At 44.4% G+C, this 19,147-nt stretch overlaps 1 protein-coding gene across 2 annotated transcripts in view; it reads right to left on the bottom strand.

Annotated features, from left to right (window-relative positions):
* The window catches only part of ESRP2 (epithelial splicing regulatory protein 2), a 74,600-nt gene extending 55,764 nt beyond the window's left edge, over positions 1 to 18,836 (bottom strand). For both annotated transcript variants that reach the window (XM_063141306.1, XM_063141305.1), the window contains exons 1-3: positions 18,729 to 18,836; positions 18,245 to 18,400; positions 17,088 to 17,216 (exon numbers count right to left, since the gene is read on the bottom strand). In XM_063141306.1, the coding sequence (XP_062997376.1) occupies positions 17,088 to 17,216; positions 18,245 to 18,382 (267 nt within the window). In that variant the 5' untranslated portion in view covers positions 18,383 to 18,400; positions 18,729 to 18,836. The remainder of the gene's footprint in view (positions 1 to 17,087; positions 17,217 to 18,244; positions 18,401 to 18,728) is intronic.
* Between the last annotated feature and the right edge of the window lie 311 nt (positions 18,837 to 19,147).

Below are 19,147 nucleotides of genomic sequence, written 5' to 3' on the forward strand. Positions count from 1 at the left end.
TCCACTTGCAACCCACTCATGTCTTCCCACCACAAAACTCATCTTGCTTCCATTCATGGGCAAATTCATTGCTTGAGCGACCTTAGAGCCAAACAAATAAAAGACTGGCTTCAGACCATCACCACAGCCCACCATGGCTTATTTAATTTAGGACACAGTGGGTTGTGGCACGTGTCAGCTGCCTTTTTGAAAGTTCAGTACATGGCTTATTGTGTCGCACAAAGCCAGTGAGGGTGGCTTATGCGAGGGTTAAACAACCCTTGTATAACCCTAAAACAGCCCAGGGGCTGTTTTAACCCTTGAGTAAGCCACTTTTGCTGGGTTCACAAGACACTATAAGCCACAGCGACCTCCCACTCTGGCCTGAATTTTCAAAATGGCTGCCAGCACACGCCACAACCCACGACAGCTTAAATGCAGCAGGCTGCAGCCGTTGTACAAACCAGCCCAGTATCCGAGGCAGTAAGCCTGTGTGCACCAGTTGCTGGGGAACATGGATCAGAGGATGCTGTTGCACTCATGTCCTGCTTGTGGGTCCCTGGCCGATGGCTGGTTGGCCACTGTGTGAACTGAGTGCTGGACTGGATGGACCCTTGGTCTGATCCACCAGGGCTCTGCTTAAGTTCTTAAGAGTCTACTCATTGATGAAATTAATTTAAACTCTCTCTCATTCACACACACACACACACACACACACACAGGGAGAGAGAAAATGAATGAAGTGATCATTTATCTCTATATCTGTATGTGCATGCATCTTTCTACCTACCAGCCAAGGGTTACATTTCATTCACTTAGATAATGCATCCTTTGTTTCCCCCATCCCCAATTCCTTCCCCCCACAACCTCCTCCATTGTTTCTCTTTGTCTGCTTTATCTGTTTTAGATTCTAAGCCTCTAGGCACAGGGACCTACCCAACCTATCCCTTGTAAAACACCTCATCCATCCATGGCATAACAAAAACAACCACCAGTGACTCACGAACCCAGGATGCCGGCAATCCTATCCACGTTCATTTGGACATAAGCATGACTGTGTGCAATGCGATTTAGTCCCACCCAAGCACGTACGGGGTTGCAGTCTTAATCTTTCCGGTGCCACAAAGCTCTCTGCTCTCTCTTTTTAAATTTCTGCAACAAAAGTCAGACGGTTCCCCCTCCTCTGGAAATTGTTGCCGTGTGTGAAGGCTTTCTTCAAAACACATACCACTCTACTTCATATGAAAATGGACCAGCATGACAGTGAATTAAGAGGATTGGAACTGACTCTGTCAGATGTATCAAAGGCCAGGTCTGAGGAAGGGATGTGGAATTTGGAAAGTGAGGTCCGTGTGTGTGTGTGTTGGGGGTGGGTGGGTTTGAGGCTGCCGAGAAAGGGCTGCAAAGAGGTTATCCGTATATTTAAGTATCACATCTGCAGTAAAACCCAGTACCCCAAAATGAATAATGCACAGTGCCTTCTCAGTGGCCGCTCCAAGGTTCTAGAACTCCCTGCAAGGAAGACCAGGCTGGCTCTGACGCTGTTGTCATTCCACTAACAGGCAAAACTGTTTTGATTCAGACAAAGCTGCCTCGTTTAAGCTGGGTTGCTCTTGAAAAGAGCTCAGGTTAGGCGGTGGCATTTCTTTGTACGGAGGCGTTTTAATGGCATTTTTGTTTTAATTGCATTTTTATTGGATTTTAAAAAAATTGTTAGCAGTTTTTAGTGCATAATAATAATAATAATAATAATAATAATAATAATAATAATAAATTTATTTCTTACCTGCCTCTCCGTTTGGATTGAGGCAAGAACAATAAGTATAAATACATAAAATTGATTAAAAACAAAGTACACATTAAAAAATCCTAAAAACATCCTAAAATTCCACTGAGTATGCCTGCTGGAAGAGATCAGTGTTCATAGCTTTCTTAAATGCTAAAAGACTTTCAAGTTGACTTAAAAGATCACTTGGATGCCTCCTTGATGTCGGATTATATCCACCCTTGCATCCTTTGAGGACATAGCTATTCAGGATTATATCCGCCCCTGCATCCTTTGAGGACATAGCTATTCAGGCTTTGTTACGGCTGCTGTGCAGAATCTGCTACTCCCCAATTTAGTAGTCAGATTAAAGCTATGCAAACTGTACATCTCTTTTCTTTCTCCCACCCAGCTTGCTTGCCTAACATCACCACTGTTGAAATCAAGGCCCATCAAGCCCTGAGTACAGTGGCAAATTCAACACACACACACACACACACACACACACACACACACACACACACACACACACACGACAAAAGAGATGCTATCTGGCTGCAAGAGAAAGAAAGGTAAACACCTGGAAGCTAAGTTGGTTAGGGACAGTAGTGCCTCCCACTCCCACAGGACCTAGTTCCATTTCTGCAGCACAACATCAAAGATTATTCTACCAATGTGTATGCTGGGTTTTCCTTTTAAAGATGCATGTGATCTTTATGTGAGGCAGGAACTGCACACGCTGTGGCAAAAACCAGGGATTCCAGCGGCATGTTTGCTGCCGATGTGGGAACTGAAGGGGAGACATTGGCAGGGAAGAAGCAGAAGATTAGGATGGTCATTTGCGGGGGCATGCATCACCCAAAAAGAGGACATAGAATTTGCATGTGCTGATTTATATGGATAGATGCAAATTTAGAAATTATTATTATACTTGAAATAGAAATTACCCTAGTGTGAAAAACTGTGACCAGGTAACCTTGGTACTTGGACAGTTGTCTAGGTGCTATCAATAGGCAACATATTTATATAGGTTACATTTCTGGCAAGAAACTCAAGGCAGCTTACATGGTCTTCCTCTCCATTTTATCCTCACAAAAGTCCTGTGAGGTGGGTTAGGTTGAGAGGCAGTGAGAGCCCAAAGTCACCCAGTGAGCTTCATGGGCAAGTGGAGTTAGGATTGTGATCCCTTACATATTGTCATAGGTGTCTGTTTATATTATAACTGTTTTAAGAACGCTATTTTTAGGGTTTACAATTTTATTTGTATTTTGCATATTGTGACACACATGTTTTGGATACAACGCTTTTAGTATTCATAGCTTTTAAACCATAAACAATTTTAATTGTGCTTATTTTTGCACCTTAATGTCGGTTTTTGTCAACTGGATGTCTCATGAAGGACTACTGGAGCTTTGCTGTCATCCCAAGTGGGGACTAGAACCCAGATCTCCTGAATCCCAGTCCAACACTCTAACCACTACACAACACTGGCTCTCAACCTCAAGGCCGCTGCTGCACTTCCTTCTGAGAGTTCTTTATACTGGAGTCAGATTGGACTGTCCTTCAAAAGAGAGGACAATCCTTTGGCAACCCTTCAAATAAAGGACTGTGTCCCGTAAAAGAGGACACCTGGCCCCCTATGCTTAACACTTTGCCTGCCTACCATTTTTCTTCTACCATCTGCCTTCCTTGCCCTCTTTTGTGCACTTCATTAACAAACACACCTGAGGACATCAGCTGGGGAGATGAGTTGCAGAGAGAACATGCCAGGCTGGCAGAAATGTTAGGACTGGAGATCCTGCCTTTGCTACCCAATGCAGAGTTCTGCCCAGACGGTTGTCCTCTTACTAGATGGGGGCAATACATTGACCTGGTTCACACCATACGGTGAATTATCATGGGCTAATTAACCTTCAGCACGTGTGGGGGCAGATGCACCCACCTTTTTTATATGCACCCTCCAATCAGGGCTTGCAGCACATCATGCACACCCAACCATCATGGGTTAATCGAAGGTTAGGCGCGGATTGAGAGACTAGCTCTGGTGCCGATAAAAATGATTAAAATCTTTAATAATTCTTGTCTGCGTCTAGAATGCTCAATGTTTCGGATTAGAAATACTCCTTCTTCACACAATATGTGTTATGCATATAGTTTACTATACTATTGCCAGCCCAGGACAGTTAAAACTGTTAAAAGTTTTGAAATTCAAAGGTTTTTTACAATGCAAGCTTTGCAAGAATTTTAGTGTGATAATGACTGTGGTTCATGTTTAATGCTCTAGTAAAAATCATTTGCTGCACTTTGTGAGAATGTTTTTTTAAAAAATTCTAAATTTCTTATAAAACTATGAATCAAATTACATTTTATATACTAAATTTAATTGTATAAGCAATAAACCGCTGTTGAAATGTTAAGAATACCATAGGTGTTGTATCCCATGTGAGTTTGGTTTTGTAAATAAGTTTTAAAACTGTGTTAATCTGATTGATTGTAGCTCCTGAAAAAGGATTATTTCTAATCCGAAACGTCGAGCATTCCAGTCGCAGACAAGAACTATTAAAGATTTTAATCATTTTTATTGGCACCAGAGCTAGTCTCTCAAACTGTGCCTGCACAGTGGTGCCTTCTTAACCTGCCAACTACACGTTAATCGAAGGTTAAACAACCCACACTTAAACCTTGATTAGCAGTTGGGTTAAGTGTGGGTTTGTTTAACCCCCGGATTAACCCACAATAGCTGGGCTCACAGGAGATATCGCATCCCCCTATTGCCCCGATTGGAGGTCACATATTCAAAATGGCATCTGCATGCACCGGAGCTAATCACGGGTTAATTAACCCACAATAAGCCACCATGTTGTATAAACTGGCCCACTGACTCAATAGTAAATTGGCAATCAATTGTCAGATATCATCTTTCAGCCACAAGCATCCAGCAAAGCTACCTGCTTAGTTAAATGCACTGGCACTAAAAATAAGTGTGCTATGAACATCGATCTTACAAGGCCATTAATGCCTGGTCATCCTAAATGTTATTAAACCAATTAAAATGCACCTGTTTGATAAATTGTGAGGGGTGGGGAGTGTCAGATAGAGGAGAGAGAGCGCTATCCTTCAAGGTGCAGAGCGGTCCTTGAGAGTTCTAACTGGTTCTGATTGAAACCCGGAGAGGATTCACGGCCCCAGTGACATCGGAGCCACCAACCTCCAATGTTTCAACTAGAGGACAACCCTTGTAAAGTAGGACCCATGGCTACCCCTAATCAAACGTCTAAATCTCGTAGTGAAAATGTACCGGTGAGAATGGAGCCCTCCAGCCCATACAAGCTAGGCTCAGAAGAATATCTCATTCAAAGCTATTTGGTAGCCCTGCAGATGAAACAAACATGACCTCAAACAAAGCAGCAGGGGGAGAAATGGTAGCATTAAATATAAGCGCAAATAAATCAGCCGTTTATTTGTGAAAGGGTTATCACTGGCAGGCTCCCAGACCTCCATACACTGAAGAGGAGCTGCTGAACAGCATTCTTGACTTGTCCCCACCAAATCAGGTTTTCAGATCAGAGGTAAAGGAATCCAGTTGAATCAGCATTCCTGCTACACTTTTTCTGACCACGTCAGAAGCAAGAGGTGCAACAAACAAAGGCAGAAAGGGGAGCTCTTGCAGTGGGATAGAAGCACCCCCCCCCCAAAAAAAACCCTATGATCTCAATAATAATCGCTGGCTCCTTCTCCCTGACCCAAAAGTGCAACAAAATCAAAATTGTTTCCAAGGCCATTGAGAAGGCAGAAAGGAACACGCCCGCTCTCATCAGACGTGGTCGGGGTGGGTGGGTGAGAGGAAGAGAGGAGGAAAAAGCTGTAGAACAGGTTTCCCTGGGGTGGAAAAAATGCAACCTGTTAATCAGGCTGCAGGAATCTCAGGGCTGTGTACTCGCTCTTGTCCTTTTTTTTTACTTGTCTAACGTTTCAAAAACATCCAGCCCATTTTCTGCTGACTTGGCCGGTGTTAGGAAAGACATTGTCTCTGTTCTTTAGTTACTAACTACACACCTCTGCACTAATCTGCAGGACTAGACATGAACCCACTGAGGTTAACCAAGTTTCTGCTCTTGGGGTTTTCCTAAATCACCTGTTGATGCAAGGCACCATTGTACTGACCCCACGTAAGGCTCCACCACTACAGAGCCCAGTAGCCACTGCTCTTGGCCCTTCCCCCTTTAATCCCGAAACTAGGTTTTCACCCGATTAAACAATACGAACTTGTTAAATCCTCTGCCTTCCAGGCGGTTATTTAGCATACTGCGAAAACCTCACTATCAAAGCATTTGGGGAATATCAACGGGAATGTGGTGTCGCTTAGAATTTAAATAGGAGGGATGTCACCAGCTTGTCTCTTTCTATTACTGTAACATACCAGAAACAAAATTGCTAGGGAAGGAGGGGACAACTGCAGGGGCCCTGATGGTGGTGGTGGTGGGGCATTTTCAATGAGCTGCCGTCCACAGGGTGCCACACAGTCCTTGCTGCACCCTGCCCAAAGCTTTTCTTTTAACTGTGAAAAAAATTGTTTTGCTGCTGAAATTTGCTATGCTACAGCACATTACAAGGGTTACATGTAGCTTGTTTGCAAGCTAAATTTAACCCTTTGGGCACTCTGTAGCAGCAACAGGTTACGCAAAGAGCAAACAAGCTAAATGTGACCCCCTGTAGCACTACAGATGCCATTTTGGGGGTATATGGTCGATTATTTCCCCCAATCCCATAACATGCATATGCAAACCTGTCACAAACAATAGCAAAAACTTGAAAGCCTCATTATCACCTCATTCACTTGCCAAAGCAAGGACAGCCCCTATTAACCCTGCACTCCAGCAAATGATCTTACTACTACTGCTCCATAAAAATGTCCCAGACCTCTAGTCCCCCTTATTCCCCCTCCAGGATACCACTGATTATGGTTCTTGCAACCCCTTCACTCCTCCAAACTAGTTTTTCTGAGTCTCTGCTGGTCAGGCTGGGGAGAAGTCTCCATTAGAATGGCCAAGCTGTCATCACAGAACTAAGGCTCTTTGGATGGGTGTGTGGAAGTGACTGTTGAGCCTGTGATGCAGAAATTACATCCAACATGTCTTGCCATGTACAGCACTCAGAGCACAAAGATGGGCTAGCACCCTCAGGTTTCAGCCATAAAGCAAGGGAAATGCTCACCCAACAGAAATCATAAAAACATGCATGTGTGTTGCTTCCCGTTCACACCAGAAGCCGCATTCAATAAGTACCTGCAAGGTTTCAGCTGCTTTCACATATGCACTACCCTGGGATGAATGGTATGCAAAAACATATTACCCAGCAACAGTAGATAACTGAATAGTTCTCAGGTGCCCTCGTAATAGATGGAAAAATCATGAAGGAAAATGTATTAGTCCTTTTGGATAGGATCTGTCTTTCTTTCTGCTTACAAAACTCTGCAAAAGTGACCAGTGCACTGATGGAGCAATAAGTCAGTGAGAAACAGAATACCTTACAACAAAAGAGGAACACACCTTAAGGTCTGTGACATGGGGCAGTGATAGCTCTTGGCAAAGATATGCAATTGTCTCCATCTGAAATAAAAGCTACCTGGAAGAATAAAGTGATCACCTGGGCAGCGGAGGGGGGGGGGAATATTCTACACCTTCTTCCTTATCGCTTCCCAACCACCCCCTGCCATGTCAAAGGGCCACAGATAGTAAGAAGAAGTGTGCGAGGTTACTGTGAAACCTAAATTGCACTCTGGCTTTTTCTTTGCCCTCTTATGTTCTTAACAAATGACAAAGAAAAAGCCAGAATGTCATGGAGAGACAATTATATCTCCCTGCCAAACGGATGGCAGCACACGGAGCTATCACTGCCCTATGTCATAAAACTTGCAGTGTGCAGCTATATATATAAGCAATTGTCCTTGTGAACTTAACCAAATACTTAGATCCATACCGAACAAACTATGCACAGGTTTGTTTTTTTCAGTTATGTGAAATTCCCTTTGATCTTCAGGGACTCTATTTTTTATTTTTAAAAAGAAGATAACACAAAGCTGGCCCTGTAATCTGCTGGTTTAATCAGGAATAAGTAAAGAGAGAATGGCATTCTAACAAAAAGTTGGAGCTGGCATCAAGGATCCTAAACCTCACTGCAAACAGACTGTAAACACTTTACATCTGTGTGCAGACGATGTGTATTTGTGGAGGAGAAATGTGAGTTCATGCCCTTGGGCTAATCTGCACACATTCAGCATGATGCATGCACATGGACCATATGTGTACACAAAACTGCTACTTGTGTAGGTTTCAGCCATATGAAGGTGACTCCTGCAAAATCGGGCTGCCCAGTTGCACACCGGCTTTGTGCATACAACAAGCTAAATGCACATCTGCAGGTATGACCCCACTTCTCCTCTCAGTACAGGAATTAATTGCGACATGTGTGCAGTGCTAATGAATTGTCCTGGATAAGGGCCTTCAGCTTTAACTGATGCAAAATTTATAAACAAGGTACATAGGGTTTGCTCGCCTCCTGACCCAGAGAAGGTGCCGTTTTACATTGATGGTGCTATATAAATAAATAAATAAATAATAATAATAATAATAATAATAATAGAAGAAGCTCAACTTAAATGGAAGAAAATGGTGAGGCCGCTGTGGCATTTATGGTTCTCAAAGAGACCATCTGCCTTCTGCATGGGCATATTTTATAGGCATGTCTACAAGCATAATTTGGCTTTCCTGTCCCTTGTGAGAAGATTTCGGCCAAATAGTGGCCAGCTGTGACCAGTTTCATTGCTATTATGGCTTCAACCTTGTCTGATGGCTTGATTCCACTGGAAATGTGGAAAAAGGAGAAAAAGTACCACCACTAAGTGGTACGAAAGAAGAGATTAACTCTGGTGCTATGAAGGATAGTAAATCTTTAATGGTATTGTTAAAAAAAAATAAATATGTAGTTAAAAAAGCTTTTTTTGACAATACCATTAAAGATTTATTATCCTTCATAGCTCCAGAATTAATCTCTTCTCTCATATTGATTCCACTGAAAGTCATAGGGGCTTGTGTGCGCACATGTCACACAATGTAGGTTACAGCATGACACAAACATCCCTTTTGCTTGTGGGGGAAAGTGACTGTCCTGAGTGCACATTTAAATGCATGTGCATGAATGCTGATGAACTATGCATCCTTTCACACGCTGCAGCTGCCAAGATACATTTCAAACTGATAACATACACCCTAAACGCAATAATTTGTTTCTTTAGGCTTCCTCTAACAGGTGCACACACACCCTTCTGGGTTTTAAAGTCAGGGCAAGACCAAGAACCTCAGAGAAAATAAATTCCTCTTACAGGAGGAGGCACAGAGCTTTCACAGACATGCAGCAATCTTTGGTCTGAGAACTGTAAGGTTACAAGTGCATCTCTCTGTTCACCTACAAATTATTGTCACTATGGGGAGCCAGCTGGGCAGACATTATAGATTGTGCCAGAGCTGACCAGTTCCCATCAGCTACAAGGACCAGAAGGAATCCGTGTGGGCTAAAATGCACAGGAAAAAATCTGCCAAAGGAAGTGAGGCAGATGGCTACCTGGAAGAGGGCCTTTTCTGCTGTGGCACCCTGGCTGTGGAATGATCTCCCCAGAGAGGTTCACCTGGCACCTACATTGCATTGTTTTTGACGCCAAGTGAAGACCTTTTCATTTCTCCAGTATTTTAACATTTTACCATCCTAGTCTTTTAACTTTGCTGTTTGAAATATGTATTTGAAATCTCTGGATTGCTGCTTGGTTTTAATTCTGGTGGTACTTTTATAGTTTGGTTTTATATTGTGGTTTAAGTGATATACTTAAGCTGTACTTTGTGGTTTTAATTTTTGTGAACCACCCAGAGAGCTTTGCCTATTATTGCAGTAGATAAATAAATAATAAATAAAATAATTCCAAGGCCCGTCTCAAGATATTAGGGCACACTAGCAGAAGCACCAGTTTGGTGCCACCCATCCCTGAACAGCATGAAATGGGTTCACGGGGGGAAACACACACATTTCCTGGGATACTGATAACTTCTATTTTTAATTTCTTTCTTTAACGTTAGTGTCCCTGCACTTTCAGGTACTTTAAACAATGGTTTGAAGACAGAATAAACATCTTTTAAATCAGTGGGCTTCAACCTGTCCATACTGGAGATACACCATTGATTTCCTACCTGCAACATGGGACCCACTTTCACTTTATAGTGGAGCATGGAGATAGAATCCCCACAGCAATACAAAGGTACTTCTTTGGACACACCATCTCCTGTTCCATAAGCAATACCTAGGGTGACCATATTTGGGAAACCAAAAAAGAGGACACCTAGTGTGTGGGGGGGGGAAGCACCTTTCTGAGTCCTGCAGAAAGTACGTTATTCCCCCGCCACCTTAAAGAACCCGATTGGAGTGGAGGAGGGGAAAGGATTTCATTCTGCACCCCCACCATCCACTCCAATTGGGGCCTTTTCTATAATGTCCACGAATGACCCACTTTCCCCTTTAAGACCTCAATTGGAGCTCAGGGTGGGGGAATGATGTGCCTCAAGAAAGCATGTCACTCCCTCCTGCCATGCTAATGGCAGCCTTAAAGGGGAAGGTGTGTCATTCCAGGACATTATTGAAAATTATAGAAAATCCCCCCTGACACCATGGAAAGAACAAAAACCAGGACAAATCCGGGGAAATCCTGACAGTTGGTCACCCTACAATACCCATTCCACAGAGAAACAAGTGACTTAAGATCAGGAGTGCAAAACTTTAGGGGTAGGAATCCACACAGGCACACAAAGATGGACCTTTTTATTCTCGCAGTATTTTAACACTTAATTTTAACTTAAATTTAAATCTTACTGTTCTCTGTATTTTAATCTTATATCCATTTTGCTGCGTGGTTTTATCCTGGTTGTGCTTTTTATACTGTATTTTGTATTTGTGCTTTTAACCTGTTGGTTGTTTTATTATGGTTTTAATTTTTGTGAACCGCTCAGAGAGCTTCGGCTATTGGGCGGTATAAAAATGTAATAAAATAAAAATAAATAAATAAGTTATGTTTGTGAAACAATGCAGAAAAGCAGTCTTTGGAACCCAACAGCAACCCATTGCAAAGGAGAGACAGAGAAGAAGTGACAATATCCTCAGAACCACACAGAAAAGTGGCCAAAATCCATCTCTTTTGTTGAGTATCTTCACAGCCACCTCTCTACACAAGTCCTCAGAATTAACAGTGAGAAGCAGCACAGTAAAACACACACAAACACACACAAGCTTAGTTTATGCATCTCTACTAACAAGTATGAAGGACTGGATTACTCAGGAGTTGCCCAAGCAACAAACAGAGATTAAATAGCCTTGACCCCAAAGATATGATATTCTTTTTTGAAGTGTACAATAAAATAGGAATGCAGCATTCCCACAAGCTGCTTCTTTAGCTGTAGTGCCAGCTTCAGGGGAAGGGGCTGGGAAAGATGGCCTTTTGCCCCCCCCCCCCACGCCAGCTCTGGCTACTTTGGTGCCCTGTTATTTCTCTCCCACCCATCCTGGTCAATTAGTTGCTTGCTCACTCCCATCAAGTGGCAGCAAGACGGGAACAAATGACTCCCTTTCCTTAAAAAACAAACAAACCATTTTACAGAGGTTGTCAGATCAAAGCTCTTGTGCATCCAACAATCTCTGTACAAAGTTTGAGAAGGGGAGGGGGGGAAGTTGGGGAGAAAGGTTAGGCAAGGGGGGACCATTTGATCACGGCTGGCCCTACCATTAGGCAGAGTGAGGGAGTCAACTCAGGCAGCAAATGCTGGGCAGCAACAAACAAGGTCTTGGGTCAGCCCTGCATTTATTCACTTCCCCCTAAATCCTCTGCCCCCTTACTAGCAACAGGAGTACGTATTGGTTGATATGGAGGCAGGACTTTCCAAATCTCCCCCAGGGCAGGTAGTAATAGTGACGAGGCAAGAGTCGGTACACAGTAAAACACTGCCCTGGCTAGACCACACACCCTTTTCAACCACAATATTTTCCCTAGTGTGACAGTGGCAATGAGCTGTACCAATCAGGCATTACTTTGGAGACACACAACCAATAAGGGCCCAGAAACAGAAAGGGAGCAGATCCCTAAAAGCTTCGATGGCCTCATTGGCTGCACGCACGCACGCCAAGGTTTGCGAGCTAATTGGTTCAGCTCACTGCGTGTCTCACTAGGGAAAGCGCCATGAATTAAAATGGGCAATGCAGCTCTTTCTTTTAATTGATGCCAAACCTTGCCTGACCACTATTGCTGCCACCCGCCTGGGGGTCATTTGGCACCCTGGATCTCTTGTCACCCTAGGCGAACACCCACTTTGCCCCTCCAGAAACGTCCCTGAATGAAATAAGTGTCCAGATCCTCAAAACTGCAATAAGAAAAGGGCAGAAGTGCTTCTCTCTGCCTCCAGATCACAAAGAAGTCATAAGAAAGGCAGAGCTCAAAACTCCTGCTCCACCCAAAGCAACTCCCTTCGTTTGACCAAGAGAGGTTTTTTTTCCACTCCACCTCGGCACAGGTAGCGTGTTCCTTTTGCATGCGGTGCAGTAGCTACATCTAACTTGCAATTTGTGATAGCAAGATACCATTTCATAAAAATATCGAGCATAATTATGGTGCGTCATTTAAAAAAAAGGGGGAGGGGGGAGAGAGAGAGAGAGTTGAAGAGCAAGGTGTACTTAACTAAACTGTTCCAGATGTCTTTGCAAGATGTAGAACAAGATCAAACTTGCAGTCCTGTAACGTTGGTCTCACAGCTATTTCTAAACTACTGAAAAGTCACTTTGCAGACTTAACTGGTCTTGCATGAAATCTAACCAAGCCTGGGGGGTGGGGGTGGGGCGTGGAATACACCTCGCCTAATGTTTTCTTGTGCAGAAATTCTTCCTTTTTTCCCTTAGAGGTTGCTGCGTTCATAATTAAGACTGGGGATGATTCAATCCAGGGCGAAAGAACAGCAATGCTGAAACATGTTGCACATGGAAGACTCTTACTGGGCCCATCCCAGTCACCCCAAGTGGCAAAATACTAACCTGTTTTACCACCTAATTAAGTTTCTCCCACAAACACACTCTCAGCGATTCAAATAAGATATGAAGAACCTGTTCCAGGAATTCCACACAGCTATACTATTGTATTTTTCCATTTGACTTCAGTTTGCTCAGTCATTACTAAAAAAATAATAGGAAAAAGTACAAGCAAAACACGCTTGCGTCACGGCTTACTAATACTGAACAAAACCTTTCCCCATGTTAAAAGCAATATACAGGAAGGATTGTATGTGTGCTATAGTTTTGCAGGAGCTCAGAAAGAAAAGCACCGAGTGTTATATTGGCCACCAAATTCAGCTTCAAGGTTTTCATTTTTTTAATAAAATAAATGCGGCAAGTTTCTAGTCCAGGGGTTGGCAACTTGGGACCCTCTAAATGTTTTGTCCTACAACTCCCATGATCCTTCACTACACTGGTGAGGGCTAATGGGAGCCCAGTGTTGCCTACTCCAAGTTGCCCACTCCTGTTCTAGCCCAATGGTTATGAGGAAAGAGAGTAAATTTTCTAGATTCGCCTAACATGGCTTTGGATCATGTAGATCGGTCATAGAATTCTGCTTTTCTTGCTGCAGAATTTCCACTCACTGGGCAGGATATATGTGCACACTCACGTGTTTAATGCAGAACCTACAGAACACTAGATACAAGCTGGAGTCAGCCAATCCATGGCTCTTAAAGATGTCTAGAAATAGGACGGAAGAGAATCAAGAGATGGAAAACTTTCCATTGTGAGAGATCTACCGGATTTATATTTCCCTACTCCCTACTTAGTCCCAATTTGTGACTTAACTTCAGCTCTGGAACCTGCGTTTGCTGCCAAGGCTCAGCTGTGGGACTTGTGAAATAATAGCAAAGGAAAGACCTGTAGGTTGTTTTCCCTTCACTACTAATCATTCACATTCAGATATCACACCCCTTGCTTTCAAAGCTGAACGATGCAATGCTCACTTCTTCATGTCAGATACTAAACACTGGGTTTTACCAGGGACTCCAGAAGGAGAAACTGAGGCAGTGCAACAATTCGTTGGACCTTTGATCTGGGGAGCATTTGGGGATCACTGGCCAGGTGGGGAGGAGCCCAGGTGGGGCAGGAAAGGACAGCAGCTATGATACTGAAAGAAGAGAAAGCGACTGCATTCACTATTATTATGAGGGCTTTTCATGGTTGGCTATGTTGGTGTCTTTCGGATCAACAGCTGAAGGCTGCTTCCACAGGCTGCCAGGTCATTCAAAAAGCAGCCTGGACATTTCAAAACAAAGTGAGTACTGGCAGTGGAGGCTGGGAGGGAGATACAGCTGAGTGGAATATGGTAGACAGGGCAGTGGTGCAAAGTATACCACTGTGGGGCTTTCTCAGGGGTCCCCAAGATGGCTTGCGGCCAGAGCCAGTGCTACCATAGAGGCCACTCAGGCGGCCACCTAGAGCGCCAAGCTAAGAGGGGCACTGGGCGCAGCGCACCACTCACACGTGTTGGCTGTGAGCCAGCCTGGCCCGAGGATTCAGCTGGGCCTGGGCGGGCGAGATGGCGCCCCATGCTGGCCCAGCCGAAGCGAAGCCAGGGACGCTGGGGTGGGGGTGGGGCGGCTCCACATTCAGACTTCCGGAACGTGCATGGAAGAGAGAGAGAGAGAATATATGGATGAATGGGGTGCATGCATAGGGTCTTTGAGTGAATGCATGTGTTCATGCGTGTGTTTATTTGGAGTGAGGGATGCCGAGTGTGTGTGTGAGTTGGGGGGATGATTTGGAGGTGATATTCCTATTAAATAATGCATTTTAGACCCATAGACGTTCCTTTCCAATTTGTTTGCTATAATTGGCATGATGTATTTCTTGCACTTTAAAATAAATGTAGCAGTTTCAAGTTTTGTGCTTCTTATCTTTTCCAGAAAACATATGTTCTTAAAAATTAAAGTTGGCATTTTTTTTGGAGGGGGTGAAAGTAGCTCACCTTGCCTAGGGCGCAAAATAGCCTAGCACCGGCCCTGCCTGCAGCCCATCCCAAACAACCCAACTCCATGCAATGCAACCCCTTTCAGGGCTAGAAGGCATCCCAATGCTCCAACAATGTTCCATGGGCATCTCCTTGGCAGGAAACTGGCTCTTCCAGCTTATTTAGGCTTAACACCCTCCTTCAGGTTAAAGGTATTGGTTTTAGATGTGGGATTTGAACATGAAACTCTCCTGTTGCTCAGCTCCTCAAACAGCTTTGAACATGCCACTACCTCTCCCTCACAGCCTAGCCTTCCTTCACAGGGTTCTTTTGAGGATAAAGCTAGTAAGCATGGATTGTAGGATTTTATGGATTCAGTGACATATGGGGCGACTCAGGGCTGCCTCACATTTGATTTTCTGCACTTAGGGACAAAGACGTTTTTTAAAAGTACATTTTTAGCCCACAGCCTTACCCTCACAATAACCCTGTGAAGTAAGCTAGTCCCAGAGGAAGTGGACCAAGGTCACTTGGTGTTGGTGGAACAGCCAATACAACCTGGATCTCCTGGGGATGGGTGGTGGACAACACTTTATTCCTTCATACCACACTGGTTCTGCCCAAGTTCATGTATTTATTAGACAAGTATCCACTTAAAATACTGCCTCCTCTCCCATCTGGCTTTTTTGGGCAAAGGATGCCGCTGAGACCCCTTGGCTAGACTTTTTAGCTCCAGTTTCTAGCTGCTATACCCTCACTTATTATTTTAAGGCAGAGCAACTTGTGGCCATCTAGATGCTTGGGCCTACATTCCCCCACCCCGCACAACTCTACAATATCCCTTTTTTTAGGTGTGGAGTGATAACCAAGCACACTTAACCTAAAAAGCTTTAAGCCAGTGGGGGACATGAGGCCCTCCAGATGTTGTTGGCCTGCAATTTCCAACAGCCCAAGCCAGCATAGCTAACGGTGAAGCATGATGGGAGTTGTCAGCCTAAACATCACACACCAGATAACTTGGCCTACCCTGCCTTAAGTCAAGCATGGAATCCAGTTTGTTCTTCAAGTCGTACACACTTCATGACTACCTGCCACAGATTAATTTGTCTCTTTGGAATATTCAGCAGGGAACATTTTGTCATTCACAGTTGCACCTGAACCCCAGGTGAAGAGCAGGTGCTCATCATGACAGTCTTTACAGACAAGCTCTGAAGGAGGCCAAAAATGCAGGCAGCTGCATTCATCATATCAGCAAACTAATTCTAGCACTTTTTATCTCCATTGGGGGCAGGTCTTTTGTTAAGCAAATGGGTCATAATGGCCCATTCAAGACCCCCAAATACTTTGCATTACAACAATATATTATTGTTGGGAAAATCTGCTCTGTGTGTGTGCGCGCGCCCCATCCATGGTAATGTGGGGATTGCAACTAAACTCAGACAAACAGGGCATTTTGGGAGTAGTTGCAGTTCACATAAGCCTTCCACCAATAAAAAAGTACCAGTGCTGCATTCCTGTGAGCTCTGGTCGCACTACACAACTGAGAGCCGTATTGTCTGTACAATTTTCTCTTTGGTATGTGGAAGGGAGATGCTCAAGGCTTTACAGAAGTAAATTGGTATTTATTCACTGCCATGTACAGATCGCAATATCAGCAAAATTCCGTATGTGGCAAAGCCATCCCCGCATCCAAACAAGCATTAGATGTTACCATATATGCTACTGGGATTTGGGAATGACCCACCAGAGGCCTATCACAACGTCTGGGCACTTTCAAAAAGACCAGTTTCCTACACAACCCATCCATATTATGAGCTTCCAGGGCGACTTCACACACACGCATGTTATTGGACAAGGGCAATGTTGAGCAACGAGTTGCTTGTCTGAATGGGCCGCTGCACACCAGACAACCACAACCATACTTTGCTCATTTGAGATTTCAAAGGGCTTCACATACTATCTTCGGAATCCTTATGACGGGGGATGGGGAAGACGGTGGCCATCTCGTGAATTCACGGCAGAGGTGAGATTTCAACCAGGGCCTTTCGAAAAGCTCACACTCTCAGTTACTAACCGCACCAGGCTCTTGGCATTGGCGGCAGTAGCCGGAAATGTGCATACATGTGGCAAATCAGCACAGAGGGGAGGGCGGGGGAAGCCATGCTTGTCATCTTGCTGCCATGAAGAACGGGTAAAGCGAAAGTCAAAAGCAAGTCTATTTGCCCGATTGCCTCAGTTGGAAACCTGCTCCCTACGTTAACCCTCTGTTGTCCTCACCTGTTGGAGAACCCGGTCCAGCGGCTCCGCTTTGCTCAGGCCTTCAGGGGTTAACCCTGTCACCTCCCGACATTGTTCGCTCAGCTCCAAGTTGTCGGCCTTCACCAAACATTTGTGCAGCGTCCCTACCTGAAAATATTCAATAAAGTGGGAAGAGGGCAGTGGGGAAGGGCGAGAGTGAGAGGAAGTAAAACAGGGTACATGTACACAGGTGTGCTTTCAGGGAACGTTAAGAGCACAACGATTCGCACCACTGAAGTTTGGGGGAATGCACAGCCCAGCTTGTGTAAGAGGATGCATTTGTCAATTTCACAAAATTCAAGCTCTTTTCCCCCCATTCCTCGTGGCTTCTGTCTCCGCCCTCCCCTCCCCTCCGAGGCAGATTTGGCTGCAATTCTTATATAATCCTGATCAGGGAAGTTCTGTTTATCCCATCAGAACTGGCTGGTTTTCATGGGGAGATCAAATCGCCCTGCAATGTCTCATGAAGGGGTTCAGCCACACTGACAAGTGGGCAGACTTCCCCCCCTCCTTTTCTTTTTTACAAAGTCAATAACGTCCAATTTGGAGTGGTGGGTGGGTGGTGGGTGGGGAGGAAGGCGGAATCGGGATTTGGACAAGCTGACCCCCACCCCCCTCTCCCCAGCTTTGATTCCCATTTAAAGCGATAGGTCCCAGAAGCAACATGCAGGCCTGAATTAAAACAAACCGATAAATAAATAAATAAATACACACACCAAATCTCCCAAATGAGGAAAAAGCTCAACTTCTAGGAGAAGCAAAAGCTTTGGCATTTAGAACATAACAGATAACACGTTTGCACGGAGAGAAAGAGAGGAAAATGCTTTTGTAATCTAGATTTCCAACTCCCTTCGTCAATTTCAAGAACAATTTTGAAGGGAGCAAACTCCCCTCCCCCCCCCCGTGTGCGTGTATATTTGAGGGTGGGGGAGGCAAGTGAACTTATTGTTAGGTTCTCACCCCCACCCCGAAAGTTTTTTTTAAAGTTTTATTTTAAGAGAAGGGGGGGGATGCCCAATTGTGTGCATGTTTATTCAGATACTGAACTAAAAAAGGGGGTTTGTTACTCTCCAGTAAGCTGCGTTTGCTTTCTGCGCGTCACCCGACTTTCGTATCAAGAGATTGGGAAGCCATACCTTCTTGCTGTGTAGATCCACAACTTGGCACACCAAGAGAATTAGCTCCCTCTCATCGGAACCCAGCTTAGCCCTATATGCACCAGCTGTTGCCCCAAACAAGACCACCAAAGAGTCACTGTGCGAAGAAGCCGTCATGACCACAGGGGGAAACAGCTACAATCAAAAGCAGAGGTCAAAAAGAAAAAAAAGGAGGGGGAAAAGAACAAAAAAGAACAATAATAAAATAAGGGGGAGAAAGAAAGAGAGAGAGAGAGAGAGAGAAAGAGAGAGAAGTATAAAACAAGCCAAACACAAATCCCCACAAATAAAGGGTCACCCCCTTCCTCCAAGTGATTAAAGTGGAGATAAAAGGACAAATATCAGAAGAGCCCGAACTATGGGGAAGGGGTGGGGAGGGAGAAGGGAGCTAAGACCAAAATAATAGATAATCAGGAAAATAGTTCGTTTATATTGGGGTTCTTTCCTTTTTTTGCAGTTGTACCTGGTTTGGCGTGCTCCCTTTCTCCCTAGGTCTGACTGGGAGATGAAATTAACAAGCGGTCCGTTTCTCTCCCTCTGACATCATGGCAGGAACCTAGCCTTGATTTCAAAAAAAAGGGGAAAAAAGCAGCTCCTCTTTTTTTCCTCTCCTTCCTAAGTTACCTGCCCATGAGTGAGACCATGTGACCCTAGTCAATCTCCCAAAGGGGCGAAGCCATTGGGCCTTTTGCGAAAGGTAGAGGAGGGGCCTAGAGGGAAATCAACGCCTAGTTGAGCCTACCTGATTGAGGGTGTTTTTTTTTTTAAGTGAGACACACACACACACACAGAGATCAGAAGGGAAACTCCCTTTCCGCCTCCCTTCTCAGTTTTATTTCTAACTCCAGGAAGTGCCTTAACCTGTTCTCAGGTTTTTTTCTT

Source organism: Elgaria multicarinata, chromosome 14 (genome assembly GCF_023053635.1).
Source record: "Elgaria multicarinata webbii isolate HBS135686 ecotype San Diego chromosome 14, rElgMul1.1.pri, whole genome shotgun sequence".
Taxonomy (NCBI): Eukaryota; Metazoa; Chordata; class Lepidosauria; order Squamata; family Anguidae; genus Elgaria; species Elgaria multicarinata.